Source organism: Coloeus monedula (genome assembly GCF_965178545.1).
Source record: "Coloeus monedula genome assembly, chromosome: 1".
Classification (NCBI taxonomy): domain Eukaryota; kingdom Metazoa; phylum Chordata; class Aves; order Passeriformes; family Corvidae; genus Coloeus; species Coloeus monedula.
In genome coordinates, this window is record NC_138781.1 from 75,480,207 (window position 1) to 75,505,882 (window position 25,676).

Here is a 25,676-nt window from a genome sequence, read left to right on the forward strand (position 1 = left end):
ATTTACAGAAATGCAAATCTGGTTTCCATTTTCAATGCATGACTGACTGTATTGGACTCTATAATATTTATGTCGCTATATGGAATAAAATGTTGATTGTGTGTGTTTACTTATTCAGTGATAAATTATATTGTGTGCATATCATATATATACATATTCATTCTGTCTATATGTCAGCAAATGTAAAATTTAAAACTAATAAAATTGCCCTAGGTCAGCTTTCTATATGACATATCCTTTCTTAGTCTAATGGCATATCTTAGCAAAAATTCTATTTTAAAAATCATTTAGAACTTGCATTTGCTGTCAGTTTAGATCAAGGCAGTTGTACATCAGTTACAGGGAGGGCGAGCCAGAAAAGATGTTAATCCATCTAGGTGAACTGCTAGCTGATTGTCTCTTCTTCTCAGCATATTTAATGTAGTTGTGTATCTGTCTACTTAACTCTTTCAAAAAATTAGCATTTGTGCAGAAGAAAACAGTGTCTTCATCATTACCTACACTAAAAGCTGCCTTTGCTATGTCCAGTTGTAATACATAAAGATTAAATTGTTTATTTAAAACTTGTACATAATCTTCCCTTACCAGTAATTCTTCTGATATCTGAATGTCCCTGCATAAGGAAGAATAGTTCAATGACCAGATAAAAGGCAGATGCAGAATGACTGTCTAATGCTTCTCTTTGCACAAAAAAGAGATGCTATCTGATGATTTAGGACTGACCTGCCTGTCTGAGATAACCCATTTTAAAATTTTTCTTCTTTCTTTGATGTTTCTCCTTAAGAGTGCTCTCAGTCTGAGAACATGTTTCTTTGAGTACATAACATTCTAATCCCATACCGAATTTCTTTTACTAAGAAAAGCCCAAAGCAGGAGCTGTAGGTTAGGATTAAATATAATAACAGTTGTAGCTATGTTACCTTTTAGTGCTGTGCAACACTAGTCCTCTGTTGTATTTTGAAATTGTGGGTTCTTTGAGCAAGGCAGTTTCTCCTGTGGAAGACTGGTCACAATCCTCCTTTTGTAGCTGTTCCTAGATCCTGAATAGTTGTGGTTTTTTTCTGGTAGGAGTTAATGCTTAATATTTTAGTTTAATTACTTCTCTTACAAATGTCTCAAGCAGGAGGAGGAAATATGCTGATGGAATTTCATTAAATGCTTTGACTGTAAGGCCATGAACTTGAACTGAATAGGTTATATTCTGGTTTTAGAATCTAAACTTCAGAGTCCTTTTTCCCAAAACCCTTAGCATCTCTAACTTCAGATGGATTTCAGGTGTCCATTAAACATTGCATATATTGTGTTCCAGATTGTACAAGTATGCCTTTTGCATGCAGATTTTACTGCAGGACCTTATGAAGAGACATATTTACAATTAGATCTTCAAACCCTACTGTTGTTTTTTTTAATCTGGCTGACAACTTTGTCTAGAGTTGTGTAGAGACACATGGCAGCTTGTGTGGCTGTGTTAAAATAGCATTTGTTTTACTGTGTAACTAACAAATGGAAAATAGTGTGTAGTTTAAAACATGTTATTCCTGTTTCAAGAATGTTTGTCCAAACATTTGTTTTTCAGAAATCTACTGTTCTCTTCTACAGTTTTGCCTCTGCTGGAATGATAATAGCTTTTTTTCTGTTGATTCAAACATGTCCTTGGACATACTATGTATACTGTCTCTTGCCAGTGCCAGTATGGTATGCAGTTTTGAGAGAGTAAGTAAAGAATGCAATTTATTACTGCTGTTATAAGACCAGGTTTGGACTTCCTTTTTGTAGAGAATTAAATTTTTCCCATAAATTTGGGAGAAAAAAGTTAGATACAATTTTATTAAACCTCCTTTAGTGTTTCCTGAGACATTCCAAAGGACTCTGGTTTATATTTCAGTTGACATAATGAGTAGTGTCCAAACAGACTGATACAGTTGCCAATTCTAGAAGATATCTTTTCTATTAGCAAAAATAAAATAAACTATTTCCATGAAAAAAAATTTCAGTACTCTCATAGCTGTTGCAAAAGAATGCTAAAATCTTTGCAAATACCTGTAGCAGCTGACTTATTTTGCAAAATGATCCTGCAAAGTGTCAAGCATGCTGAACACCAGCTACTTTTGGAGAACACATGTTAGTCATGTTGAGGAATGTACTCCCATATTGAAATATATTTGTTTTGTTTGGGTCTCCTATTACTTCAGGCCCAAAAATACTTGTTATCTTCTGATTCTATTTACTTTCCTGATCTACTGGCAATTTGTAGATACCAACTCAGTATTATTCAGAGAAAATGAGACCAACTGCAGTTAGATAATGAGCTGTCTCATAAAGCACAGGAAAAGCTAACAGGGAAGATTTTTCTCTCTATAAAGCTTCTGAATGTTTTATCAGTTATGACAGACATTAAGCACAACATAAACCAAAAATATTCATATACTCAGAGTCAGTTGGGGTAGTGAATAATCTGAAGCTTGTCCAAACACTGGCAAAGATGTGCCAAATATGGGAGGAAAAAAGCTGGAGGGTTTTGTTGTAGATTTTCTATTGAGTAAAACTGGGCAGAATGATCATCTGGCCATCACGCATGGGGTCTGGGCAGGACCAGCAATACCTCTAACTTTTTTTGTGTTCTGACCCCATCCTTGCCCTGTAAAGGTAAAATTCTATGTTATTTCTGTGGGTTTTTTTTTTAATAAATGTTATCTTGTTCCATCATTTTGAACAGAATTCCCGTTATTCAAGACCTTGCCACAAATGTTTTGTCACTTCATATGGGTCAATCTATAGGATTCCTCTTGGTTTGTATACTGGGAATTGAAATACTAGTAAGTATTTTATCCTTATGTATCAAAAAGGTATCTCATTGCTAATATTCTACCTCTTTGAGGAGTTAATGTGTTTGATTTTCAGTCCCTTCTTGAATTTTTTTAAATTAGGTCTTCAGCTTTTTCTACCGCTCTGCACTCACCATTGGCCTTCTTGTCTTTGCTGGCTGGCCAGTGATCACACAGCTGTGGATTCAAGCTAAGGTATTGTATTGCTTTGCTCAAGGTTTTAAATGGTGAACAGCTGGACTGCATCTTAGGATGTTGGGAATGCTTTGGAATGCTGCTTTGAATTCCTTTTCAGTTATGCTCTTTTTCCAATCTCTGTCATGAGTAGCATGTAGCAAAGCAAGGGAATTTAGTATGATCTGGCTAGATCTGTTATGCAACGTAAGAGTGCTTAAGAGTTTTGAGGTGGCTATGAGTTAGCTATCAGTTTTCTGTTGTTGATCACTAAAAAATGCTTGACTCAATCATATGAAATGCACACCATTTATCAAACTGTTGCAGTGACTATGGTGTTGACATGTACAATTGGGGAAACTGTCACCATTTAACTAATAAGATCATTTATTAGAAAAAATATTGAAGATAACTGAAAGGCAGTTGTCAATTCATTAGTGCCTGTAATCAGCTGGGACACACTGTTCCTCAGAGGCAGCTTTCTGTATTGTTTTTCTTAAGAAAAACCCTCAATTTTCATGAAGTGGCATGAAATTTAATTTAAGATACATTTCTTCCATTAATTGATTCCAACATCTCTTATTTCAGGGGATACCTAAAACCTAGGGTCCTGGGATAGAGAAAAGGAGTCAAATTGCTAAGTCTTGCTCTCTAAGAGCTGTCAAGATGGAGGCTTGTATTTGTTAATTTACAATTTTTTTGTTCTAGTTGAGTAATTGAGTAACTTGTCTTCAAGCTGGATATACACAGATGATGTTTTGTAGCATAAAATTTCCTTTCAGGAATATGAATTTGACTTGAACTTGAAAACTTAAAATGATACAGCTCTTAATGTTTTTAGTTAAATAAAACACCTGGGATAGGGTTTTTTTTCTTCCTAGCAAAGAGTTTAGAGAACTACTTAGATGATTATGGTGGCTAAATCAAATGGCACATAGATGCAAAGACTGGATAATGTTACCATATTCTCAGAGTATTCTCTCTCAATGCTGACTAATTAACTGCTGCAACCTTCTGAGAATATTAGTTTTATGCCTTCCTTCTATAAGGTCAATTGACAGATTTCTGGTGCCTGCAATGTGTGTGAAGGCCACGCTTTGAGAAGGTGCTTGTAAGTGTAAACTTAGCTTTAATTATCATTGTCTTTGATGGGATTTTGACAGCTATGTAAATGAAATTCTTTTCTGTGTTAAATTGAAGTGCTGTAATACCAATGACCCTGTGCTCTTTTTTTTTTTTTTTTTAGCTAATTTTACTCCTGGGTAATGCAGGGTCTTTGCTCATGGGAGATGCTAGTAGTTATTAGTAGTTCCCTGAAGTATTTCTTTATGATTAGACAATTGTCTGTCCACATGACCTCCTTCTTCTTTTAGAAAAAAGCATTGATCTGGACTCTCCTGTGTGTGCTCCTGGCAGTATTTCCATTAATGCCTGTTGTAGGAAGAGAACCAAACATTCCTCTGGTGTAAGAATCTCATCTTGTTCTTTAAATTTTTTATTCCCTCTTTGATTCAAAATTTAGGCTGCCTTTTGGTATGTGTGAGGAATTGTATTATTGAAATCTGGCTGAGACAGGAGTTGAAATTCAGAATTTAAATAACATGATTATATAGACCTCAGTTATTCACTAATGAGAATGAAAATAGACTTCTAATTCTTTTGCCATATCCATTTGGTCTTTGTGTTATTCTGTAATTTCTTGTCAAGGGAAACATTTCTCATAATACAAAATTTGCAAATTTTACAGGAAAATAGAGGTGATCATTAAAGGGGAAGCTTCAGTGGGGTGCAAATATGGTAAACAGCACTATGATCCATGAATAAGAATTCAGTCAAAAGCAATATACTTTTGACAGCATCTTTCAGAATTTATCCATGCAATTTTGAATAATCTGTCTTTGAATAGCACTCTGTACCTAATGAGATATTCAAGGAAATAAAACAAACAGGATAGGCAGAACTCTCTTCTTCCTCAGTGTCTCCTGTGTCTCTTCTTTGTCCACTTCTGCATCTCTGTCCTGAGTCTTCCTTTCTGGTATTGCTTGTCTGATTTTCTACAGTTGTTGATTTGCACTGTTTTTCTAGTACATCTTTGTTATCTGTCCCTCTCCTCTTGTGAGCCACTCTTTGGTCATAGGAGTGTTCTCTCATACCTGGATGCAATCCAGGTGGCTGGCCTGAAGGGTTAGGCTTGTGGTCTCATTGTAGTTACTGCAGAAAGAGTGAATTTACCCTAGACTGCGATGGTACCGTGCCTCAGCAGAGCCAGGGTGCTTTCCTCAGTGAAATACAGGATTTAAGCAGTAATATGTGATTGCAGGTAGAATTAAGAGCCCAGATATTTCCAAGATTATTGGCATTCTGCCTCAATATTTTCTACTGTGTTTTAAATCTGTCTGTTGAAAACCCTTCTTAGTCTTGATCCTTGGGCACATTAGAAATATTCAGCACAGATTTGCTTGGATTATATTACTGCCTCTCAGCTGTATGTACACCTGTATGTATTTCTGCTGGTCCCAACTGAGGTTTTTCTATTCTTTAGAACGTATGTGCACAGCTCAGAAATCAAAATGGAATTAAATTACCATCAGATCTTCCTCTCTGACACTTCTTTATATTCACCTTGCTCAGGCTGTACATCTTTCTATTTATTCTTCTGATGAAACATTTTACCTTTGAAACACTGTGTTTATCTGAAACTTTTCAAGGGAGTTTTGAAGCTGGAAAGACTTGAAGCAGCAATTAAAAATATGTGACACCTCAGGATGTTGAAGATAAATTGGTGCTGGAGGAGAAGATACAAGAGGGAAAAATCAGAATCCCAGTGAGAAATAGGTGCTTCTGTTTTTGAGCAGTGGCACTATCTGTCAAGTCAGGGCTTTTCAGTACATTAATAAAACTTGTATGGTAGGAGCAGGGAGCTCCTGACTCAGCTCAGTCATAAAAAGGAAACACAGGGGTGAAAGCAGGATTAGATGATCCAGGAGGAACCTGGAGACACTGAATATTCAGGATAGATTAGGAAAGCCAAAGTGCTTCTGGGGTTGAATGTGGTGTGGGATATCAAGTGCAACAAGACAGCATACAGCAGTAAAAGACATTTTTGATGATATTTTCTGGGATTTTATTGTTCTTCTGTTTGTTTTTGCAGAATAGCAGCTGGTTTGCTGACCCTCTTGATATCTTTCTTCTCATTGGCATCTCTTTGTAAAAGTGAAAATAAGTACAGAGATAATGAAGATCTGAAAGTATATTTTTATCAGGTCAGTTGTTACTTTTCAGTAATTCTGTATGTTAGAGGGTTTTTATGTGCAAATTTTTACTTTCTAAGAACATGTTTCAACCAAGGCCACAATTTTCAAGAAGAAAATGGCTGTTCCTAAGAGTTTTCTCCTTGGCTGTTTCAAGAGGACCATGTGCATGTATTTAAACATAGTCATGCTGTGTTCCCAAAAGCCCATCCTGTGCATAATTATATTGATTGATAAATAGATGTGCATATAGATTTTGATGCTCTGTGTGGGGAGTTTGAGAGTTTGTCCTGCTTTTGGTCGGTGTACATGGCTTCCAAAGACCTTTTCAGTAGTTGCCCGTGCACACTAAGGACAGGCTTGCTGGTTCAGGAGGCTGAACTAGTTCCAGTTTCTGGCTGTAGAAAAACAATGTGAGACTGATACTGAGCTGGTTTTCTGTGAGTTAAATCTTTTTTCAGGTGAATTATAGCTTCATGAAATAGGTAGGTGTTTTTCATACTGGGAGCTAATTAAATTCTAGAGAGCTTTAAAATTCTAATAATACCTTGCATGTCTGCTGGCTTTTGTTATTTTTTTTCCCCTCAACTTATTACAAGATACTAGTTTTATTTCAGGACCAGCTTTATTGGTTATGATTTAGTGTGTGCTGGAGTTTCTTGCTGAGCAAAGCAATGCACTCATTCTATCTGTGATTTAGGTATGGAGCTCAAATTGGTTGAAAGGAGGAAGGGAAGGAGTAATGGATGCCTAAAATGGCTTTACCTGAGCATGAACACGTAAAATTTGGTGGTTATGTCTCTTACTTTTTTCAGCCTACATGTGGAAAAGAGATGTCAGTTCCTTTCCTAAGCATTTAGAACATACATTTCCAGCATACACTCAGCAATTGATTTCTTGCTGGAATACCTGAAAAAAGCTTACACTGGATGGGGGAGTGAGGGACCAGCTCAGCAGGTGGCTGGCCAACCCAACTCACCACCCAACTGCTGCAGCATCTCATGATGATGAAAAAATAGGTCCATAGTAAAAAAGTAATGCCAGAGTATTCTTGAGCAAACTTAGAGAATCAGGAAATCCACTCACAGAGTGATACTTAATTAGATGAAGATGTTCTGCCTGCTTATTCAGGAAGTAACATCTTCATTTTCCTCCCAACTTTTAAGAAGATCATAAAGTTCCTGAAATTGCCTCTTAATCAGAAGATATTTTACAATAGTGACATCTAATTACTAGTCTCTTATTAGATTTTTGTTTTGGTACCTTAATTGGGAATGGAAAATATGGGATCCACCATTCACATTCTGGGTAAGGGAAGGATTGGGAAGTGATATTATTCAGATGTAGAGGAAGAAAAGGACATTACAGAGGCATTATATGTGTTTCTAGGTAAATATCTTGTTTTGAGGTTAGGTTACATTTAGCGGCTTTGAAACATACAGGAATACAAAAGGAAAATGCTTGTCAGAATACTAGTATTTCTAGGCAATGGAATTCCCTAATTCTACTTTTATATTTTCCTTTGAGTTGGACTTCTCAGTGGGAACAGGAAGCGGTAATCTTCAAAAATGCTCATTGGGAGCATTTTGAAATCCTGAGTTTTGATTTACAGCTCCCAGACAGTTTTAAAGGTGAGATGAATCCCCTAGTCAGGGGAAAATACCTATTTTTCAGTGGCAAACGGTGGTCAGGCCGCTGAAATTCAAATAGGTAAGCACACTCAATCAGGTTCCTTCTCTGCATCTGCCAAGGGATTTCTTAAAAGTAGGTTTTTCAGGTGCTCCATAGGTGGTGTTTGGAGGCAGCCATCAAAGGTTATGCTTTCCTCTGATAACACTGTTACTCAATGTTTGGGGTTGCTGATGAGTTAAACCTGAGCCAACCTAAACAATTCTTTAACTCTATGATCTCTGAGAGGTCATTAAGGCTTCAGTAATGATGAAAACAGGAGTCATTCATAGTCCATCAGCTAGACTGCTGCAGTGTTTACTGTATAACTTCGTTTTTGCTGGAGAGAGCACCAGTTTCTCTTTGCCATCAGTTTCATAGGTGATGTCCGGTTTTTGCCACAGTACTGAAATCATGCTGTTTTCATTGGTTGATAATGTTGCACCAAGTTATTATTCCCAGGAGGCTTGGACTTCCTGTGGGTCCAAGGTGGTCAGTTTATTAGTTTCCTCCTCTAAATTAGAATTATAGAACAATTTTGCTTGGAAAAGACCTGTGAGATCAAGTCCAGCCATTAACCTAACACCAAGACCACCACTGAACCATGTTCCTAAGTGCAACATCTACACGTCTTCTAAAATAGGAGAAGTAAACAGTAGGAATCCATGTCATAGTGGTGGAACCAGGGGACAGGAGGGGTGTTTTCAACCAGCCTTGTGCCCAGCTGAGGACGCTGTTTCTCCTGCCATTCTCCCTATGGGTTGTTATGATGGTTGATGCTTAGGGCTCCCAGCCAGAGCTGCTGGCAGTGTCAGGACTGCAGGTGTCACCCTTGGTTTCTTCTTTCTAGCTGTGACCCGCAGGTATGTTTGTCTGAGACCTGCTCTTAAGATGTTCAAGAGTTATTTCTGAGCATCAAATAAGGTTGTGAAGGATGAAGGGAGACAGGTTCTTAGCTGGAGACCTCTGTGTGCACCTCCAAGTTTCTTCTGCTCAGTCCTGGAGATGTTGGTGGAAGCCAAGAGCTGTCTGAACTTACTTAAATGGCAAACACAGATTCTCAAAAGCACGTGCTGAGCCCTTCCCTGGACACTGGCATAGATCTAGCAGCAGTACATTGTGCTTACTAATGTTGCCAGGACAAGTCTTCCAAGGCACAGGATATATTATGGAGAGTGGCACAAAGTCAGTGCAAAGGGACTTCGCCAGTGCCTAAGGGATATCAGAGGGATTAGCAGAACTCATGACACTAAAAAGAACTCGATAAGATATATCAAAGGGGAGAGATCTGACCTGAATACAGCAAAAGTGTCCAAAGTAAACACCAGAGGTCTAAAGGGTCCAATTCCCTGAGCTTTTGGATGCCTAATGTTTTGACCTCGGGTGTTGGTGTCACAGGGAAATACAAGGTACATGTTCTTATGGCCTGAAATTAAATAGAAGCAGCAGATACTGAGCACCTGTGAAACTTGCCAAAAAAGAATGCTGATGCTAAATGTATCCTCTGGGCTGATCCCACTAGGTAGCACTGCGTCTAGCAGGGAAATAGCAGCTATTCATATGGTAAAAAGTGATAGATGTGAACAGTGTAGCTGCTGTGCACTAAAAAAGCCACAACAGCAATTACATCTTGTAATGCAGTTTTAAAGCACATGTTTGCAAAGTACTGTGCATGCTTGATTTGCCTTTTAGTGGAACTGCAGAGTTGTGAATAAATAGCAGTAATTGAAGACTTGGCTCAAGTGTTTTCTTGGATAATTGTCACCTTTCAAAAATTACTGACTCATGGGGTAATTTTCATAAGGTTTTTTGCATGTACTTGATGACTGAATGGTGTCTCTTGAATTAGTCAAAGAAAAAAATACCTCTCCAGCTTCTCTGCTTCTGCAAGGCAGAGGGCTCTGCTTGAGGTGGTTCAGTCAGTTTAATTGGGGGGAAAAAGCCCAACAACTTCTTTCCATCTCTTAAAATCCACCTCCAGTTTCTTCCGCTTCTTCTTACAGGAGCCTTCCCCTTTGCCCTTACCCAATTCTGCAGCAAAGCCAAAGGCTCTGCTTGTTCTTTGTGGCTGCTGTTTGAGGACAAGTGCACCTTGAAGGGCGGGGGGCGTGTTTTTTGTGGTTTGCATGTGTGTTTAAGTAGTTACTCTTGACAAAGAGCATATCATGTCAAATCAGTGATCCAAGTCACTTGTGTATGCTACTTTAAAATAGCACAAGTAAATAATAAGAATACTAATAAAAAGTAATTTAGACAGAAGCTTTAAAAAGCTGGTAATTGTAAATTATAAAAAATTCTAAATTTTTGATGCTATATATTTGACTTCCTGTTCTTATGGTGATTCAGATGAGGTGTTATGCAACTCTAAAGCATATTTACATCTTTAGTATGGGATGGCAGAGATCCATGCGTGAATTTTGTTTCATTGTCTGATTTCTTCTTTCTAGATGTTCAGTGTTGCACTTTCAACATATGTTGTGAGCAGTACCCATAACAGTCTTAAGAACAAACAGGGATTGCCTGTAATGAATCAAATTATTAGCTGGATGACTCTAGGTAAGAAAATCTTCCCTCTCAAACTTTTATGCTTGCAGTTTCTGGAGTCTGAGGTTGGGTGGGGGATGATGTCACTTTTTCGTTAGCATCTTACTTTCCTTTATCTGACTGCTGATAGTTCTTCTGTATGTTTGCTTTCCTAAGTGAGTTTTTTTGAGAAATGTGTTAGTCTTCTAAAATATTACTCCTTTTTAAGTTTGTGATAAAATGCAAATACCTTTGATTTACAACCAGCTTTATCTTTTATTTTGGGTGTTCTGAATATTTTGAAGATCCCTTTTTGGGGTATAATGGCATAAATTCCCTTTTTGTTTCACTTGGAGTCAGATATGGGTGATCTGAGATGTTCTGCAAGCAGTCCAGTTGAGCATAGGGAAATGACCAAAGGTTGTTGCTGTAATTCCGTGTAAACTTGAAGCTGCATCTGATGGCAGAGAACCTTGGGGTGTAGGAGTGATTTTGAGAGCTGCCTTGCAAAATACCTGTGAAATGATGATGATAGTATATTTTTGATATCTGTTAGAATCTAATTATTAAAGAAAAAAGCAATTTACAAGTCTGAATTTTTCACCACTCAAAAAATCGTAGTGTGATTAAACAGAGCAAATGGAATTGTTACTGGAGTTCTGGAATGCAGTGAAGGAATGCCTTTCATATTTTTATCTAGAAAATAATTTCTATAGGTCTCCATAAGAAAATGTTAAGCATTGTTTATCCCTGAGTGATTTGAAATGTGGCGTTTGTTTTAGAGCTAAACATATCACGTGCAAAGTTTGATAGCAGCTTTTTGATACGGGCCAAGATCAGGAATTTAAGCATAACTTAATGAAAGAACTGTGGTGCATTTTACCTACTTGCTGGTTGTGTTGTACATTCCTGTACTGGTGACATTGTTTTAACTTAAGCAGATCTTGTCAGTTTTAGCAATCCTGCTTCTGTTTGAGCAAATGGATTCAAGATGAAGTTCAGTGATTGTGATCAGTGTGTGTGTGAGCAATGCTTTCTTAGTAATGTAGCTTTCTTTGGAGCATTTGCCTTTCCATCATGCTCCACTAACTCTTTGTAGCCTGCTAAACTAAATGGGGAACTCTGTGTGGATGAATTTCTTGCAGTTGTAAAGTCAATGAAATCGATGAAGTCCTGCTTGGCTTACTGGAGCAGGAATTGAGTGTAAAGGTTATACTTCTCTCCTGTGTAAGGATGAAAGAGAAACATTTTTCATCTAAGAGATGATTCAGGCAGTCAGAGAGGTTTAGAGTTATGAGGAAAAAGTATATTAGAAATTCTCTTTGTTGTGGGTGATGATAAAAATAAAGCTAACAGTGAAGTAAACTGTAGGTACTCAAAATGTCTACTTGCTGCCACAGTAGTATTGAATATTTTAGCAAAGTCTTTCAGACTGGAAGTAATCATTCTAAGTGAATATGATATACAAGGTAGGAGCTTTGTGTACTTGCTGAAATTGCTCTCCATAATTAAACACAGAAGGAAGCAGGTAAAACACCAAGGCATCCAACATGTCCTCAGTACTCCTCTTGGAGAGAAATGCCTTGTCATTACCATAACCACAACTAGCACCTGCCTTGTTGCCATTGTGTACCAGATGGGACACACCATAAGAATTAAGGCACCAAACTCATTGTAGTTTTTCCAGGTTGATGGGATTACAGGTGGCCCAGCTCCTCTTTAGCTTTTTGCTTAGTTGTAGAAGAATGGCACTGTTACTGAACTCTCAATTTGCATGTCTCTGTGTATTTATAGACCCAGAAACACACAGTTATCAGTATTTGTTCATAATAATACTGATTTATTATTGTGTCAGGATACTAATAATACTTCTGAAATTTTCTAGGGAATTTTTGCACCCTTCCCAGCTATTTATTCTGATTAATATGAAGCCTAACTGTTTAAATTTTAACTTTGACCTAATTTTTTTTTTTTTTTTTGAGACAGGCTGGTGTTTGGGGAACCAGGCAAATGAATTAGTGATGGCTGGGTTCCTGCAGGCCTGTGTCCAACTGGCTTTAGCTGTTAGACTGTATGGTTCATGCAGTGTACTTAACTAAAAACATAAAGGCAAAACCAGGAGGTGTAACATTAATTCAACTGCTTCCCATGCCCTTCAGAACCATCTTAATATTAGCAGATATTTCTAAATGAATGTATATTATGTCTTTAAATTTTCACCTGTGGAAATTTATTGTAGCAACCTGCCAAATTTTGAGGAATTTGGTGTCACAACTGTGTACAGGGGTCATACACAGAGGTTTGTTTAGGTCAGCCAGAAATGTGCAGATCTTTTTAGGATTAATATCTGATGTATCACACCAGAGATGGAAGAGAAAGATTAATTATCATCTACCAGCCACTCATCTGTTCTCATCTAGGATTGTACTCAGAGTGATACACATCTGATATGTTGAGTGTCATTCACAGAGGCCAGTTGCCATGCTGAATTTATTTCCAGCTGTTCTGACTTGCAGTGAGGTCCCTGGAGTTCCTCCTTGAATTGGGCCTTCTTGGAGCCCCTTGAATTCACTTACTCTGTAATTGTAGCAGTGGCCAAGGCTGAAAGCCAGGAAATAAAACACACTGACTTAGGACATAGAAACCTCCTCACCTCTTTCACTGATGTGTTTACTATAAATACTAATGTATACAATGATGATAATCACAAGCGAGTACTTCCCATGTCTTATAGTTTTGTGTTCTTTAGAGTGATGATTAATTTTGACTTACTGTTGATGCAGCCTTTGAATGATTCAGTAATGTGAAGTTACTATACTGCAACAAAGGATCACATGAATGTTATTTGTCAGCATACTTTTTTATAAACATGCAATTTTCATACGAAGAAAAAAAATCAGGTTTAAAGATTAAATCAGAGCAATGCTTTTCCTTCTCCCTTTCCCATCTTAAAGCCTTGGCCATCTTTCCTATTTTTCTTCCTCTTACTCACTTTTGCAGTAGCCCTAATTGAATTACAAAGGTTAGAAGGTCAGGTTGGATGGGGCTCTGAGCAACTTGGTCCCAGTGGAAGGTATCCCTGATCATGGTAAGGGGGTTGGAACTAGGTTATCTTTAAGGTCCCTTCCAACCCAAGCCTTTCTGTGGTTCTAGTACAGTGGAGCAGTGGCTTTGTCACTGCAGTCTTTGAGCTGCCAGGGGTCCTCAGGGCCATGGTAAGTAGTTCTCAGAGTAGTATTAAACAGTCAAGTTTGACTGGGGTTTAGGGTAGTGCTTCTGCATCATCTTGAAGACTTACTAACATCAGTTCATGAAAAATTATAAAGGCTGTGATGTAGAAAGACAGGGAATTAAAATGATACAGAACTGAAACTACTTTTGATGAATGTGAAACATTCCAAACACTGGATTTTCTTTAGCAAAAGTAACTCGGGTCATGTATGATCTGTATTGAGTTTCTGTACATAAAATGTCAAGATTTGAGGAAAGTTATCTTGTTACTGAGTATGAAATGTTTTGCACGATGTGACTGATGGATCTCTTCTTATTATTGCAGTTTCTTCCCCAGTGTTGCTGCTACTGAGCCCCACGTTTCTCTTTCAGAGACTGTTCAGCATATTGCTCTCCCTGATGTCCACCTACCTGCTCTTCAGCACAGGGTACTTCATTCTTACTCTATTTGGGTTGGTTTTACATATGAAAATCCAGGGCTATATGTGAAACTGCTTCATCTCATGCACATTTCTATTAAAGGTGTAACACGTGCTTCCAGCATTTATCTCCTTGTTTAGTTTACTAAATAAAATTTCAGGGGAACTTTCATGTTCCTTCTTGCATTATAAACATTAGTTTGTGGACATTCCTTTCAGCTAGGCAAGGCAGTGGCTGGAAGGGTGTGTGTTCAAACAACCTTGCACCAAAATAAGAAAGTTTGGTTTAATTTATGCCATTTGTTGTTTTGACATGTGCTTTTTTGCAAACAAAAGGAAATAGCTTCTCTCCCAGCTGCTCAGCACTGGCGTCTAGTTATGGCTTAAATGATGTATGCCAGGAAACAGGTAGTCCTAAAATGAGGGAAAATTTTATTCTGAGAGATTTTTGTGGAAGTAATTTTTTTTTTCAAAGGGATGTTGTTTCCCGTAAAGACCAGGCCTTTCTTCTTTTTGGATAAAAGTCAATTTCTCTGATGTTTTAAATGAAGAAAACACTGTGTCAGCCAACCCTTTCTTTTTTTTTCAGACTTGGTAGCTCTTAAGAGCATAATTAATGGGGAGTATAAGAACTGTTCTTTCTGCCTCCCCTCCCACTTATTCTCTGAATTTAATTACACTGGAAAATTAAGTGGAATAAAACATCTTGCAGCAGACATTTTACAATAGCTGTCTCCTGTGGATACTCTCATTTTAGTTGAAGCATCTCCTTTTTCTTCTAATCTTCTGCATCCTCTTTCTCCCACTTCCCTATTAAGACTTTGATCCTAATGTTGCTCCTGACTGCACACCTGTTCTTACATTCAACCTTCTTAGCCTGTGCTGGCTACTGGATAAAGCATGAATGTTGTTCTCTCTGAGGCTGGCAATCTCCCTCTTTGTATTTTGGCCCTGCACCAGACCATGTAAATGCTGACAGCTCTCTGCTGTCTTCCTACAATGTCCAAATAGACCCAAAAAATTTGGAACAATTCTTAAAAAAGAAAACAAAACCCAAGGCACTGGTGCCAAAAGTGTCCTGTGTTTCTCTCCTCAGTGCACTCTAATACCATGTCCTGATAACCCAGCACATAGCCAGGGTAATTGCAGCACCTCTCTAGGGGTAGTTAACTGGAAGTACTGAAGCCAGCTGAACAGCATTGCATACAACCACTTGTCAACAGCTCAGCTGAAGGCATTTAATCTGTAGGCAAGTGTAGACCATTGTAAGGGTTGTAGTGTTTCTATTAGTGACAACACAATTGTTTTGTCTTCATGTTTAGCTGCCTGTCATTCAGATAATTAAAGTGGAAATGTCTACTCAAATTTTTTTGTTCCAATTTGAAACTGCTTTGTAGCCCAATGGAAACAATACCAAGATTAACTGCAATGATTTTCTTATTTTTTAAACAAACAGGTGTGTGTATAAGAAGGAAAAAATAAAAAGAAAAACATTTACAATCTTGTCAGGACCAGTATTATAGTCAGTGACAGTATTATAATTTTATCCTGAAAGAAAAAAACACAGGAGGTACCATGAAGTGCAACTGGAGAAAATGAGTATTATCCAGTTTCAATTTATACCCTTATGTTATCTTGGGGTCTTAATCTCTCACATATGTACACTCATACTTTGGAATTTGAGTGCTGTAGGAGCCAGAAGTACTCCTCAGAGGTTGAGAGTGTAACTAGAACAGCTTAGTGGCCATGGTTAGAGTGTGACTTGATGCTGCTATTGTGAAGGATTGGAATACAGTGAAGAAAAGAACATTTCACTGAAGTAAAATGTAATGCTCTTTTTATTATACAGATGTCTCTTTCCTAAGAGCCAAACTGAGGTCACCATAATGAGTTTGTGTGATCAGGTCCTACAGAGACAATCTCTAGTTGCTGTTTAAGTTGGACTGTAACCCCTCAGTTCCAAGTCATTCTCATTAAAAAATTTCTCATTTTGCAGAAAATGAATGTCAAATATGTTTCTTTTTTTCCTGTTTCTTTTAACTTTATTCCAGTTTTGTTAAAATTAAGAAAGGTACTCATGCAACATTGTGGCAGCCATTAAACAAAAAAATGCAAAACATGACAAAGCTGAATCAATCTCTGTTTCTCCTACTTTTGCCATTTGACTACTGTATGGCTTTAAAATTCAACCAACTGTGGTACTCAGAAATGGGGAGAGAAGGGGGAGAATGCCACTAGGTCTTGGTATATCCTTTGTGTGAAGAAAAAAGAAACATGTCAGCATTTGATGTTAATTAGTTGTCAGTGACTGCACTTACTATGATTATTACGTTACTTTTCAGATATGAAGCTCTCTTTCCACTGGCACTGTTTGGTTTGATGTTTGCATGGATAAATATGGAACAAGAAGCATTGCAGCACTATGGTCTTTCACTCAAACCAAAGGTAACAGCTCTTGATAGATATATCATCTTTTCAGTTTGGGAAGCCAGTATTAGCTGTTTCATGAACTAGGAATATGACCTTGTAAGAAAGACTTGTAACTCATGTTATTGAAGATATTGCACATCAGAGCCATTTCTAGGAATGCAGGAAGACAGTTTGACTTAGTAAGACACAGTGGTATGGTCTGTAGGCTACAGAGCTCTCTCTGTCAAATGTAGTGATAATTCAGCATAAGGTGCAGTAACTCTTCGGAGTAAGTACAATGTCACTGTACTTTTTTTGGTCTGATCACAGACTCACAAGTGAGAGGCTGAAAAAAAATTACTTGATTTCTGAAAAGACCCATAGGAAATATTAGAAATCTTCATTTGAGTTTGTCCTGTCTTTGTTCAAAGATGGAGACTTACTTCTGTTTATACTGACAAGGAACTGGAAACTAACTTGGAAATAGCACCCTCTCAGATTTGCCTGGAGGAGAAGAGGGAATTTTGTAATCAGTACAATTTCTTCCACCTTAAAATTTAGTATATTGTCAACAATTTGCAAAGGCCATGCTGCTCACGCTGCAACTTAGCTCTTAGATTAGGTCTAGGGTTGAACAAACTGGAGCTGTGGCACTGTTTTGGCCAGATCCGAAGTGCCAGTTACAGTGGTTTGGGTCCTTGGAGCCAGGTGCGTGTGCACCACAGCTCTCCCTGGCTTCTCCCAGATGAGCCCTCCTGGGTACAGATGCGTGGGAGTGGCCAGAGTCACTTGAAGAGAAGTGTTGGTACACATTTTTCCTTCCTTTTGCAGCTCATAATTAGGGAAATGTCCTGGAGGTTGAAACCTGAGCCAAGGCAGTCATCAGATTGAACCTGACACATACTGTGGTTTTGTGGTGCTCCTACAAGGAAGACAGTTTCAAAACTTGAGAGAGGCTCTACCAATTCAAGGCTAAAAAACAGAAGTAAAACCAGGAATCACTTTCTGTTTGTGCTACCTTTACTTATGATAATTTGTGTGTGTTTTGTAGCATCTTAAGCAATAGAAATGGAACCTGAATATCAAAATTACACTTAGTGTGATGGCACGATTGCGACTGAAGGTGTTTAGTATCTGTGGGATGTATTTTCTCTTCCACTCTAGAACCCACACTATCTTTTGCATCTTGTTACAAGCCATCTGAGATGCTTGCCTGTCTGATGTTAGTCTGGTGTTCTCTTTATTGTAAAATAAAATTCTATTAAAGTAGTATTAAACCATGAACACTTTATTAATCAAATGCAAATGAAAAGAACATAGGTAGGCTATAATTCAGTTTGAAGGTGTCACTCCCTGTATGTCAACATTCTCAAGTGAAAGGAACAATAATACTTACCCCTGCTTCCTGTTTTTACATTAGAAAATATGATCCCTAGAATGCCTGTTAATATATGCTGCAAAGTAAATCTTGTATTAGAGAAACCAGCTCAATTCTCTGATGATGAGAGATTATTTTAAATTAAAATGTTATCAGTGTTGAATGTCTATTACTTGATTTTTTTCTTTTCCCCAGTGTAAAGGAGTTCATTGACCTCTTAAATTCCATGAAGATAATTTTTCTTCATGTCAAGTGATATTGTGCTGAGAACTGAGTAAAGGAGATGGAGAGTATTATACTATTTTCACTCACAAAATAAGTCAAATGAGGATAATTGCAGTCTTTTATTTTTTGAGGATCTTTATCCATATGCTTATGTGAGCAGTGGAAGTGTATGTGTGTAGGAGGAATATTTCTGATGAAAAAAGATGATTATAAATCTAAGGCTTAGAAGTTCATTTTTAGTGTAGATAACAGCGGAAGCTCCACTGTTCATTTGATCATCTCACTTGTACAGTCTTTCTGGCAGATTCATTAATTCATTAAAGTATAATGAAAACATGGGAAAGGTTTGCAGTCCTTATTATAGTACTCTAATAACAGATGATAGGGAAGCAGGTTTCTTTCTCATTCATTTCAGTAAAAATATGGTGGCTCTATCAAAGTCCATTAGTTGATATTTAGTATTGATTTCTTCTGCTGTCTTTCCAGCTTGCTGTTTTCAACTTCACCTGTGCTGTGGATATAACTCAGTTTCGACAGCTCCACCTGGATGACGTCCGGAGGTCCTTCTTCTTTGTATCCTTTTGCTGCTTGCTGCATTCCAGGGGGAAAAAAAGGGTTTGTTTCAAAAGGATCTGCAATCAAAATTTGTAGCCTGGTACTCACTGGGAACAGAAGCTGATAAAGGTGATTTGACTCATATTGCTCAAAAGGCAATGGTCTTGTACATTACGCTTTTTTCTCAGTTAAAAATGCACTGTTTTAGAATCTGGCTCCTTGTCCACTTAGGACCATTGCAGTTGAGGTAAATTTTCTTCTAAGGAGTTCTGTTTTCAGTTTGGTTGTGTTTCATTACATTTTGGCAGGAGGGAACTTGCTCACCTTCACAAATCAGTTGAAGTAGGTGATATTATTCTCATTTTTAGAGTATGGCAGTGTGTAAGGAAGCAAACGTTAGGTAGCAAGCAGATGAAACAAGAAGGAAAGTTCCTGCAGGCTCTTTGTGAAACATGTTCCCAGAATATGGCTGAGAATTATTTATATCATAAGTGATTTCTTCTGGTAGAAATTATATGGGCTTAGGAGGGAACAGCTGTTTGTTCACTAACATAGCAGTTAGTTTGCATTCCTGTAACTGATAATGCAGCTGTTATTTTTTTTAAACAATGTACTTTGATAACATTGTCATTTTTCTCTTTCATTGTGGGACTGCAATTAAGTGAGAGCTATTTGGCAGCAAGGATGATGGGTGGGCAAATCGAAGAGAAAGTGGGCCAGTCTAGAACACAGGGGAGTTTAGTGCAGGTGAATTATTGTAGCTGGGGAGGAAGTTGTCTCAGTACTGATTCCTACAGAGATGGGCTTTACAGTTTGTCAGATAACCAGATCTGAAAGGGTGGGTCACAGTCACAGAGTCCATGCTTTTGGAATTTGAAACCGTGTTGTTGGACATTGGGAACCTGCAGCAGACACAGTGTAACAGATACCAATTTAAGAAGGCAGATTAGTGCTAAGAAAGAAGGCAAAATGATTTGCTAGATGTTTGATGTTTGTGTTTGCTTTAGTATACCTAAAAGAGCTGAGACACCTTGCAATAATGCATCAATTTCATTTGCTATTTTAACAAAAAATCTGCTAACTTCAGTAAAGCTACTGCTGTCTGTCAGATGCTAAATATTAGCCAAAAACTATCAAGCAATCCAACCGTATTTTTTAAAACTCTAGTGTAGCACTTCTTTAACACTGGAATGTAGCTGTGTTGGTTTTGGCTGGAGTTCATTTTCTTGACAGTAGCTACTGTGAGGCTGTTTTGCATTTGTGATCACAACAGTGTTGGTAGTACAGTGCTTGCACAGAGTCAAGGCCTTTTCTGCTCCTCACACTGCCCCACAAGTGAGCACCACTTTAATCTAAAATACTTGAATGTGTTTTGCTCAGCTCCTGAAAAAATAACTAATTTGCAGATCTCCTTTACCTGCTCAAAATACATTGTGGCTTTTTTAAATTTAGATGCTGTTTAATGTTTAGAAATAGTGGTAGTAGAGGAAACACCTTTTCTGCCAGAGCAGTCATACTGCAATTATGACTCTGTGAACTGTGTGTCTTAATGCTGTCCCAAGGCTCCTCCACCAGGCCCAGTGGCTGGCATCTTGCTGAGAAACCAGCAGGTCTTTGAGGGAAAGATTCAGATTGCTCATGCTTAGCATTTTGATTAGACCTATGTGTTACTGGTATTTTCTTGTTTATTTTATTGCAGACCTGTTCTTCTTATAAATCTCAGCCAGCAGAACCACGCTAGGCTGTTAGACTGCTGTGTTACTAAACTTGGAATTTTGTGGTACTCTTGGGAAGCATGATTTCTTCAGTTATGCTGACCTAATCCTTCCAAAATATTGCATGCAGAATCCCAACGATTCTACTGAACAGTTGGTAACAAATTGTTTATGGAGAGATTTAGATGATCCAGTGCAGGAGCTATAACAGGAGCAAAAGGACCAGAGGGAGCTCTGGTAACAGCAGCCCATCCTCACTGACTAACCCTCTGCCTTATGCTAAAAACCAGTTAAAAACCATTCTTCAGCTGTAGCCACGTGAGCTATAATGGGCTCCAACGAGCTCAGGAGCAAGAAAAATACCTTTCATGGGCTCATGCAGCAGCAAGTGTTGTATCTAGATGAAAAAAGTAAGGTTTATCAAAAAATTTCCAGCTGTACAGATACTGCCGGAGTCATTCTCCCTCAAGTACGGACAAAAGTGGGAGTCCCATATTGCCAAGGGTAGACTCAGCATAATCTTTGGACAAAAAAAATCTATAGGAAGGATGGCATAAGAACCCTTAGCCTATTTTAAGGCCAACTACCTCTTCCATGGTCAGTTCCTCAATAAAGTCATCTCTTTTGGTGTGTAGAGCACGTGCATAGGTCATTACTTTCTGCAAAAGCTTGTGTTTGAATGCATAGCTGGGTTTGTGGTCCATGGATGTTCCTATCTTGCTGGGCAGGGACCCAAAAAGCCAGCTGCAGCTTTCTTACAGGGGCCTCAAGAAAGGCTCTAAAACCTTACTCAGGCAGTCTGTGTCTTTTAAAATTGATATAGTTGTGTGTGAAATCTAGGGTAGGGCTAGAAAGTACTTTGGATTTCTTAATGCATTGTAAACCTGTAACAGTGAGTCAGCTTCTTGTGGTTTCATGATAGATTTTGAAAGTAAACTGGAATGAAGGATGAGAAATGCTGGTTTTATTTTATTGCAGCCATTTCTGTAGTGTATTTTCCTTAAATACATCTAGGTTTTCTTTATAGTGACAGCCTTTTTTGGCACTGGAAACATAGCTTCTATTAACAGGTAAATTTTACTCATTTATTTGAGACACAGAGTACAAAAAATTCTTCCTGTGGTTGACATACAAAGCATAAATTTAGTTAGCAAAATCAGGGCAGCAGAATCAAAGCAGTAATCAGTGGAATGATAATTTATTTTGTTTCTGTTCTCTGTAACAACTTCCCTAAGAGCTTGGGCTTGTTGGTTGTGAGGTTGTCTCAATTCCATTAGAAGTTATTGACAGGATGAACAGAGAGAGCTTGGTTGCCCACCAACAGTATGGCACCTTGAAAAACACAATCAGAGAAAAAATTGAAGAGAAGAAAAAGTGAGGTTGGCAGTCCCTGCTCATTTAATATTTCATCAGGAGAAGATAAAGTTGGAAGCCTTGTTTAAAAATGTATATACAACCCAGTGTGTTACAGGGTAATTAAATGCTCTGTTTTTTAATGGAAAACACCATTTCAAAGATACGTAATGTCTTTTTCATGTTTCTCTAGTTTTGATCCTGCTTCTGTCTATTGTTTCTTGACTGTGTTCAGTCCCTTCATGATGGGAGGCTTGCTTTTACTGAAGGTTAGTAATCTTATCTTGGTGAAATTTTCTCAAAGAACTGTGGAATAAATAACATATCACATACATAGTTGTTACTTTGCAATTCACAAAAACATATTTATGTATTTGAGCTTCATTAGGCTTCTTAACCACGTGTGAATCTTTCAGCCTTTGTAGTGTTTCTAGAGAGATCATTCTGTTTCCCAAAAGAGAAGCTAAAATTCTTGGAAGTGTAATTTAACAGCATTAGGTCAGTTTATTGTATTAAAATGGAAATTTCAAATGTTGAAAATACTTAAATAATTTTAAAAATTATAAGCTTTTCCTGCAGTGTATAATAGCTATGGAAATGTTGAGGATATATATATATATAATTAGCTCTAGCTACATTACGTCAAATAGAGGCTTTGAATGTTCTGCTGATTAGGTTGTCATTTTACAATGGCTATTATTTTTTATATTTTTTCAGTAGTCTGTCAAAGATTGGATTGCACTTCTGGTTTGCAGGCAGGGTGTGGTAGCTCTTTGCTAGTATTTGAGTAGGGGATCTGCCAGAGGTATGAAGGGGGGACACCAAATTTATGGGTTATTACTAAAATAAGCAGTATTTCCTACCTCTGCTTTTCTGCTGTGTCTGTCCCAGAGAAAGCAGACTTAAGTTACAGGTACACTGCGTGTTGTCCTGCAGGATGCAGATCAGTGGTGCAAACCTTCTGGATGCGAGAAGTCAGGTTTTATACATTGCCAGCTTAAGGATTGCAAATCAACTTTGCAAAGAGCAAAAGGCAACATTCATGTTTTCTAACTTGTTTGTTGTGTTCTTAATTTACTGAACCATTTACATTTGCTTGACTTGGCCCTGGAGGGGCAGTGTCATCCTTGCCTTACTGAATCCCTTCTGTATTCATTCTTTTTTGTGGTTGTGATGTGATTGTCCTATTACACTTGAAACTCTGCAGCCTCTCATGTTAGATGCTGGATCTGAATAGTTCTGTCTTCTAGCTTCGTTTAAGTATTTATTGCTAGTGCTAAAATGGATAAATAAAGTGAGGACATGTTTTAATTATAGTTTTCCATATTACCTCATGGCTTATTTCACTGCAGTTCAGCTATGACCATGGAAGGGGGTTTTTATTCATTTACTGAAATTGTTTCCTGCAAAATTATTTTCTACCCTGTCTAGCCAATATTTGATTTTGTAACACACCCATTCTGTGATAATTTCCAAAACAGGAAAATGTTTCCACAACCTGCCCAGATTCTTTTGTAAATATGACTGTAAGCCAAAATATAGCTTGTGTTTTAAACAGGTTGCAATCCCGTTTGTGCTGGTATCATGTGCTTTCGAAGCTGTTCAAGTCACAACACAGCTGTCTTCTAAGAGGTATGTTAAGTGCTATATTTCTGCATTAGTATGGGTTTCAAATCTATTTTGCAAGAATTCAGAATTTTCAAATCTCTGTGTAAATTTAAAAAAGCTATTAGATGTCATTGTTGCTTTTATTTGTTATTAGGGCTTCGGGTTTTGTTCAGTGATTTCTGCAAGCTCAGCAGTTTTTCCTTAGTGATAAATGAGTATAAATTGAAGTGTTGGCCTTGTCTGAAACAATCAGATATTTAATATTCTTTGTTGGCAATACACAGAAGGAGCACTTTTTTCTCCATAATGTTAAAAAATGAGCATAATTTAAAATCTGATTTTTACTTTATACTGTGTCTCTGCCTATAGCATAATATTTTTAAAATAGCCTATTTGTAATGTAACCAATTTATAGCTTTGTAGCACTGACCTCACCACAAATAGCATTAAAAAAGAAAGGGGTACTGGATGTCCTTGCGTTGCAGTTCAGTGCTTCCCAGATGTGTTCAGTATTACATATTTTTTGCAGTAGGAGCAGATGGCTGCCAGTCGTTTCCCCATCTCTAAGGACTTTTCAGAAATGAAAGTATGGGTGCTCAGCCTCACAGAGTGCTGTATCCTTGACTTGAAATATCCTCATGTTTTCCCTGTCTCAAGACTTTAATTTCCTTTGTTAGCCCTGCTCACCCCATTCAGCAGACCCAGAGCGCATGACTGAATCCTCTGCTCATCGTGTGATATTATGGATGGTGCTGAGGTGCAGGAGGTCCCTGTCACATGGTTATGTGGTTTTATCACTGTGGGATCTTATGTGGGGTTGACCAAAAGTCCTGCTGTGTGTGGCAGGAGGACTGCAGAGACTTTCTCCTGCACGTTGCTCAGCTGAGCGTGAGGAAGCTGCCCTCGCTTGTTGTGATGCTTTTCTGTTTGCTTTCATCCTGCCTGTTCCTGCCTGTTGTCTCCTTGTACACCACCACCTGGTACCGCAGAGAGATGGGGTAGCCCAAAATCTGACTCCCTGTTGGAGCAGCAGCACGATGCTCACCACCCCTTTTACCTGCTCTGCCTTAGCTGTGTGCGCACTGTGCCTGCGCCATCCTTGGATCCCCAAGGAAGGGTGCTCATCCTCATCACTAAGGCTTGTACAAGAGCAGGGCTGCATTGAGGACCTGGGGTTGCTCAGATGACCAGCTAGTGATTTCCATTTCTAGGGCTCAAGCATCATAAAGGTCAGCATTTCCCAATTTGTGAATGCTTGCCTTGGCAGCGCTGGTGATATTGCAAACTTTTATGGAGTGTGCATCTGAGTGTGTGAGAGGGGAAAAGATACTGCCTTCATAAGCCAAGGGACACAAGTATTTCTGTGCCACTTCATGAGGCTGTGGCTGTAACTCTGTCTGGTGTTTGTGCCAACTTCATTTTTCTGTGCTCAGGTAACAAATGCAGTGATACTGCCACAGCATCCACCTGGGAGCAAGGCAGAAACCGCAGGGAGCACCCAGGATCCCTGGAGAGGTTGTGCTCTGATTGTCAGCACATCTTGAAGTCTGTGCTGCACTTCATACTGCTTTTGCAGCCCCTGCTAGATAAATTAAGCCATCCCTGGGAACAATCTTGTCTTTGCAGTGTATAAACATGCCCTGAAATTAGTCTTGTCCTTCTATTGTGAAAGGCTTCCTGCAGTTCAGAAGGGCAAAAAGTGGATTTTTATGATTTGGACAAATTGCTCCTAAACTCCCTGTTTATAGATTAAAGACTTCCCCCCCACCCCCCACCCCCCCCCGTGGGGAATATTCTGTCCCAATATGTTCTTGGAGCTTGCCTGTGAAAAAACAGCCCTCTAGCTGAGTGCCTCCTAAGTACTATAAGATTGCAACATCCTACTTGAGCCATAGGTTAGTGGAGGGAAGCCTTTCCATGAGTCTGAGATACAGTTGGTTTGTTGCATCCTGGTTTACTAATGAAGCGTGACTGATGTAGGCAATGTCAGAAAGTTCCTCATTTGGAGGCATTGGTATGGGTATCCCCCAGTACATGCTCATGCAATGCTGCAGCAGGACATTTTCCAAGAAAAACCATTTGTAGTTTTATGATGGTAGTACTGATAAATCAGCTGTATTCTAGTTAAAGACTTTTTTGTTAATGGGTCAGCTGTTTGCAACATTACTTCAGTGTCATTAACTTAGAAACCAGTTTTAACCAGTTATAGCCATTGCTTTCATGTAATTTAGGATTTACATAGTTTGAGGAAAAGAAGATTAGGTTAATGGGGGAGAAAAAATAGCTCTGCCTCCTTTCTTCTGGTTCGTTTTACTAGCCACAGCCTAATTTCCAGAAGTAAC

General features: G+C 38.3%; 1 protein-coding gene across 1 annotated transcript in view; it reads left to right on the forward strand.

Moving 5' to 3' along the window:
• Positions 1 to 25,676, forward strand: part of PIGN (phosphatidylinositol glycan anchor biosynthesis class N) — a 101,740-nt gene that overhangs the window by 63,548 nt on the left and 12,516 nt on the right. Inside the window, exons 15-26 of the mRNA XM_082281536.1 lie at positions 1,577 to 1,713; positions 2,717 to 2,816; positions 2,928 to 3,020; positions 4,373 to 4,464; positions 6,151 to 6,262; positions 10,366 to 10,474; positions 13,998 to 14,100; positions 16,434 to 16,536; positions 18,590 to 18,676; positions 21,388 to 21,443; positions 21,920 to 21,995; positions 23,285 to 23,358. Of these exons, the coding sequence (XP_082137662.1) occupies positions 1,577 to 1,713; positions 2,717 to 2,816; positions 2,928 to 3,020; positions 4,373 to 4,464; positions 6,151 to 6,262; positions 10,366 to 10,474; positions 13,998 to 14,100; positions 16,434 to 16,536; positions 18,590 to 18,676; positions 21,388 to 21,443; positions 21,920 to 21,995; positions 23,285 to 23,358 (1,142 nt within the window). The remainder of the gene's footprint in view (positions 1 to 1,576; positions 1,714 to 2,716; positions 2,817 to 2,927; positions 3,021 to 4,372; positions 4,465 to 6,150; positions 6,263 to 10,365; positions 10,475 to 13,997; positions 14,101 to 16,433; positions 16,537 to 18,589; positions 18,677 to 21,387; positions 21,444 to 21,919; positions 21,996 to 23,284; positions 23,359 to 25,676) is intronic.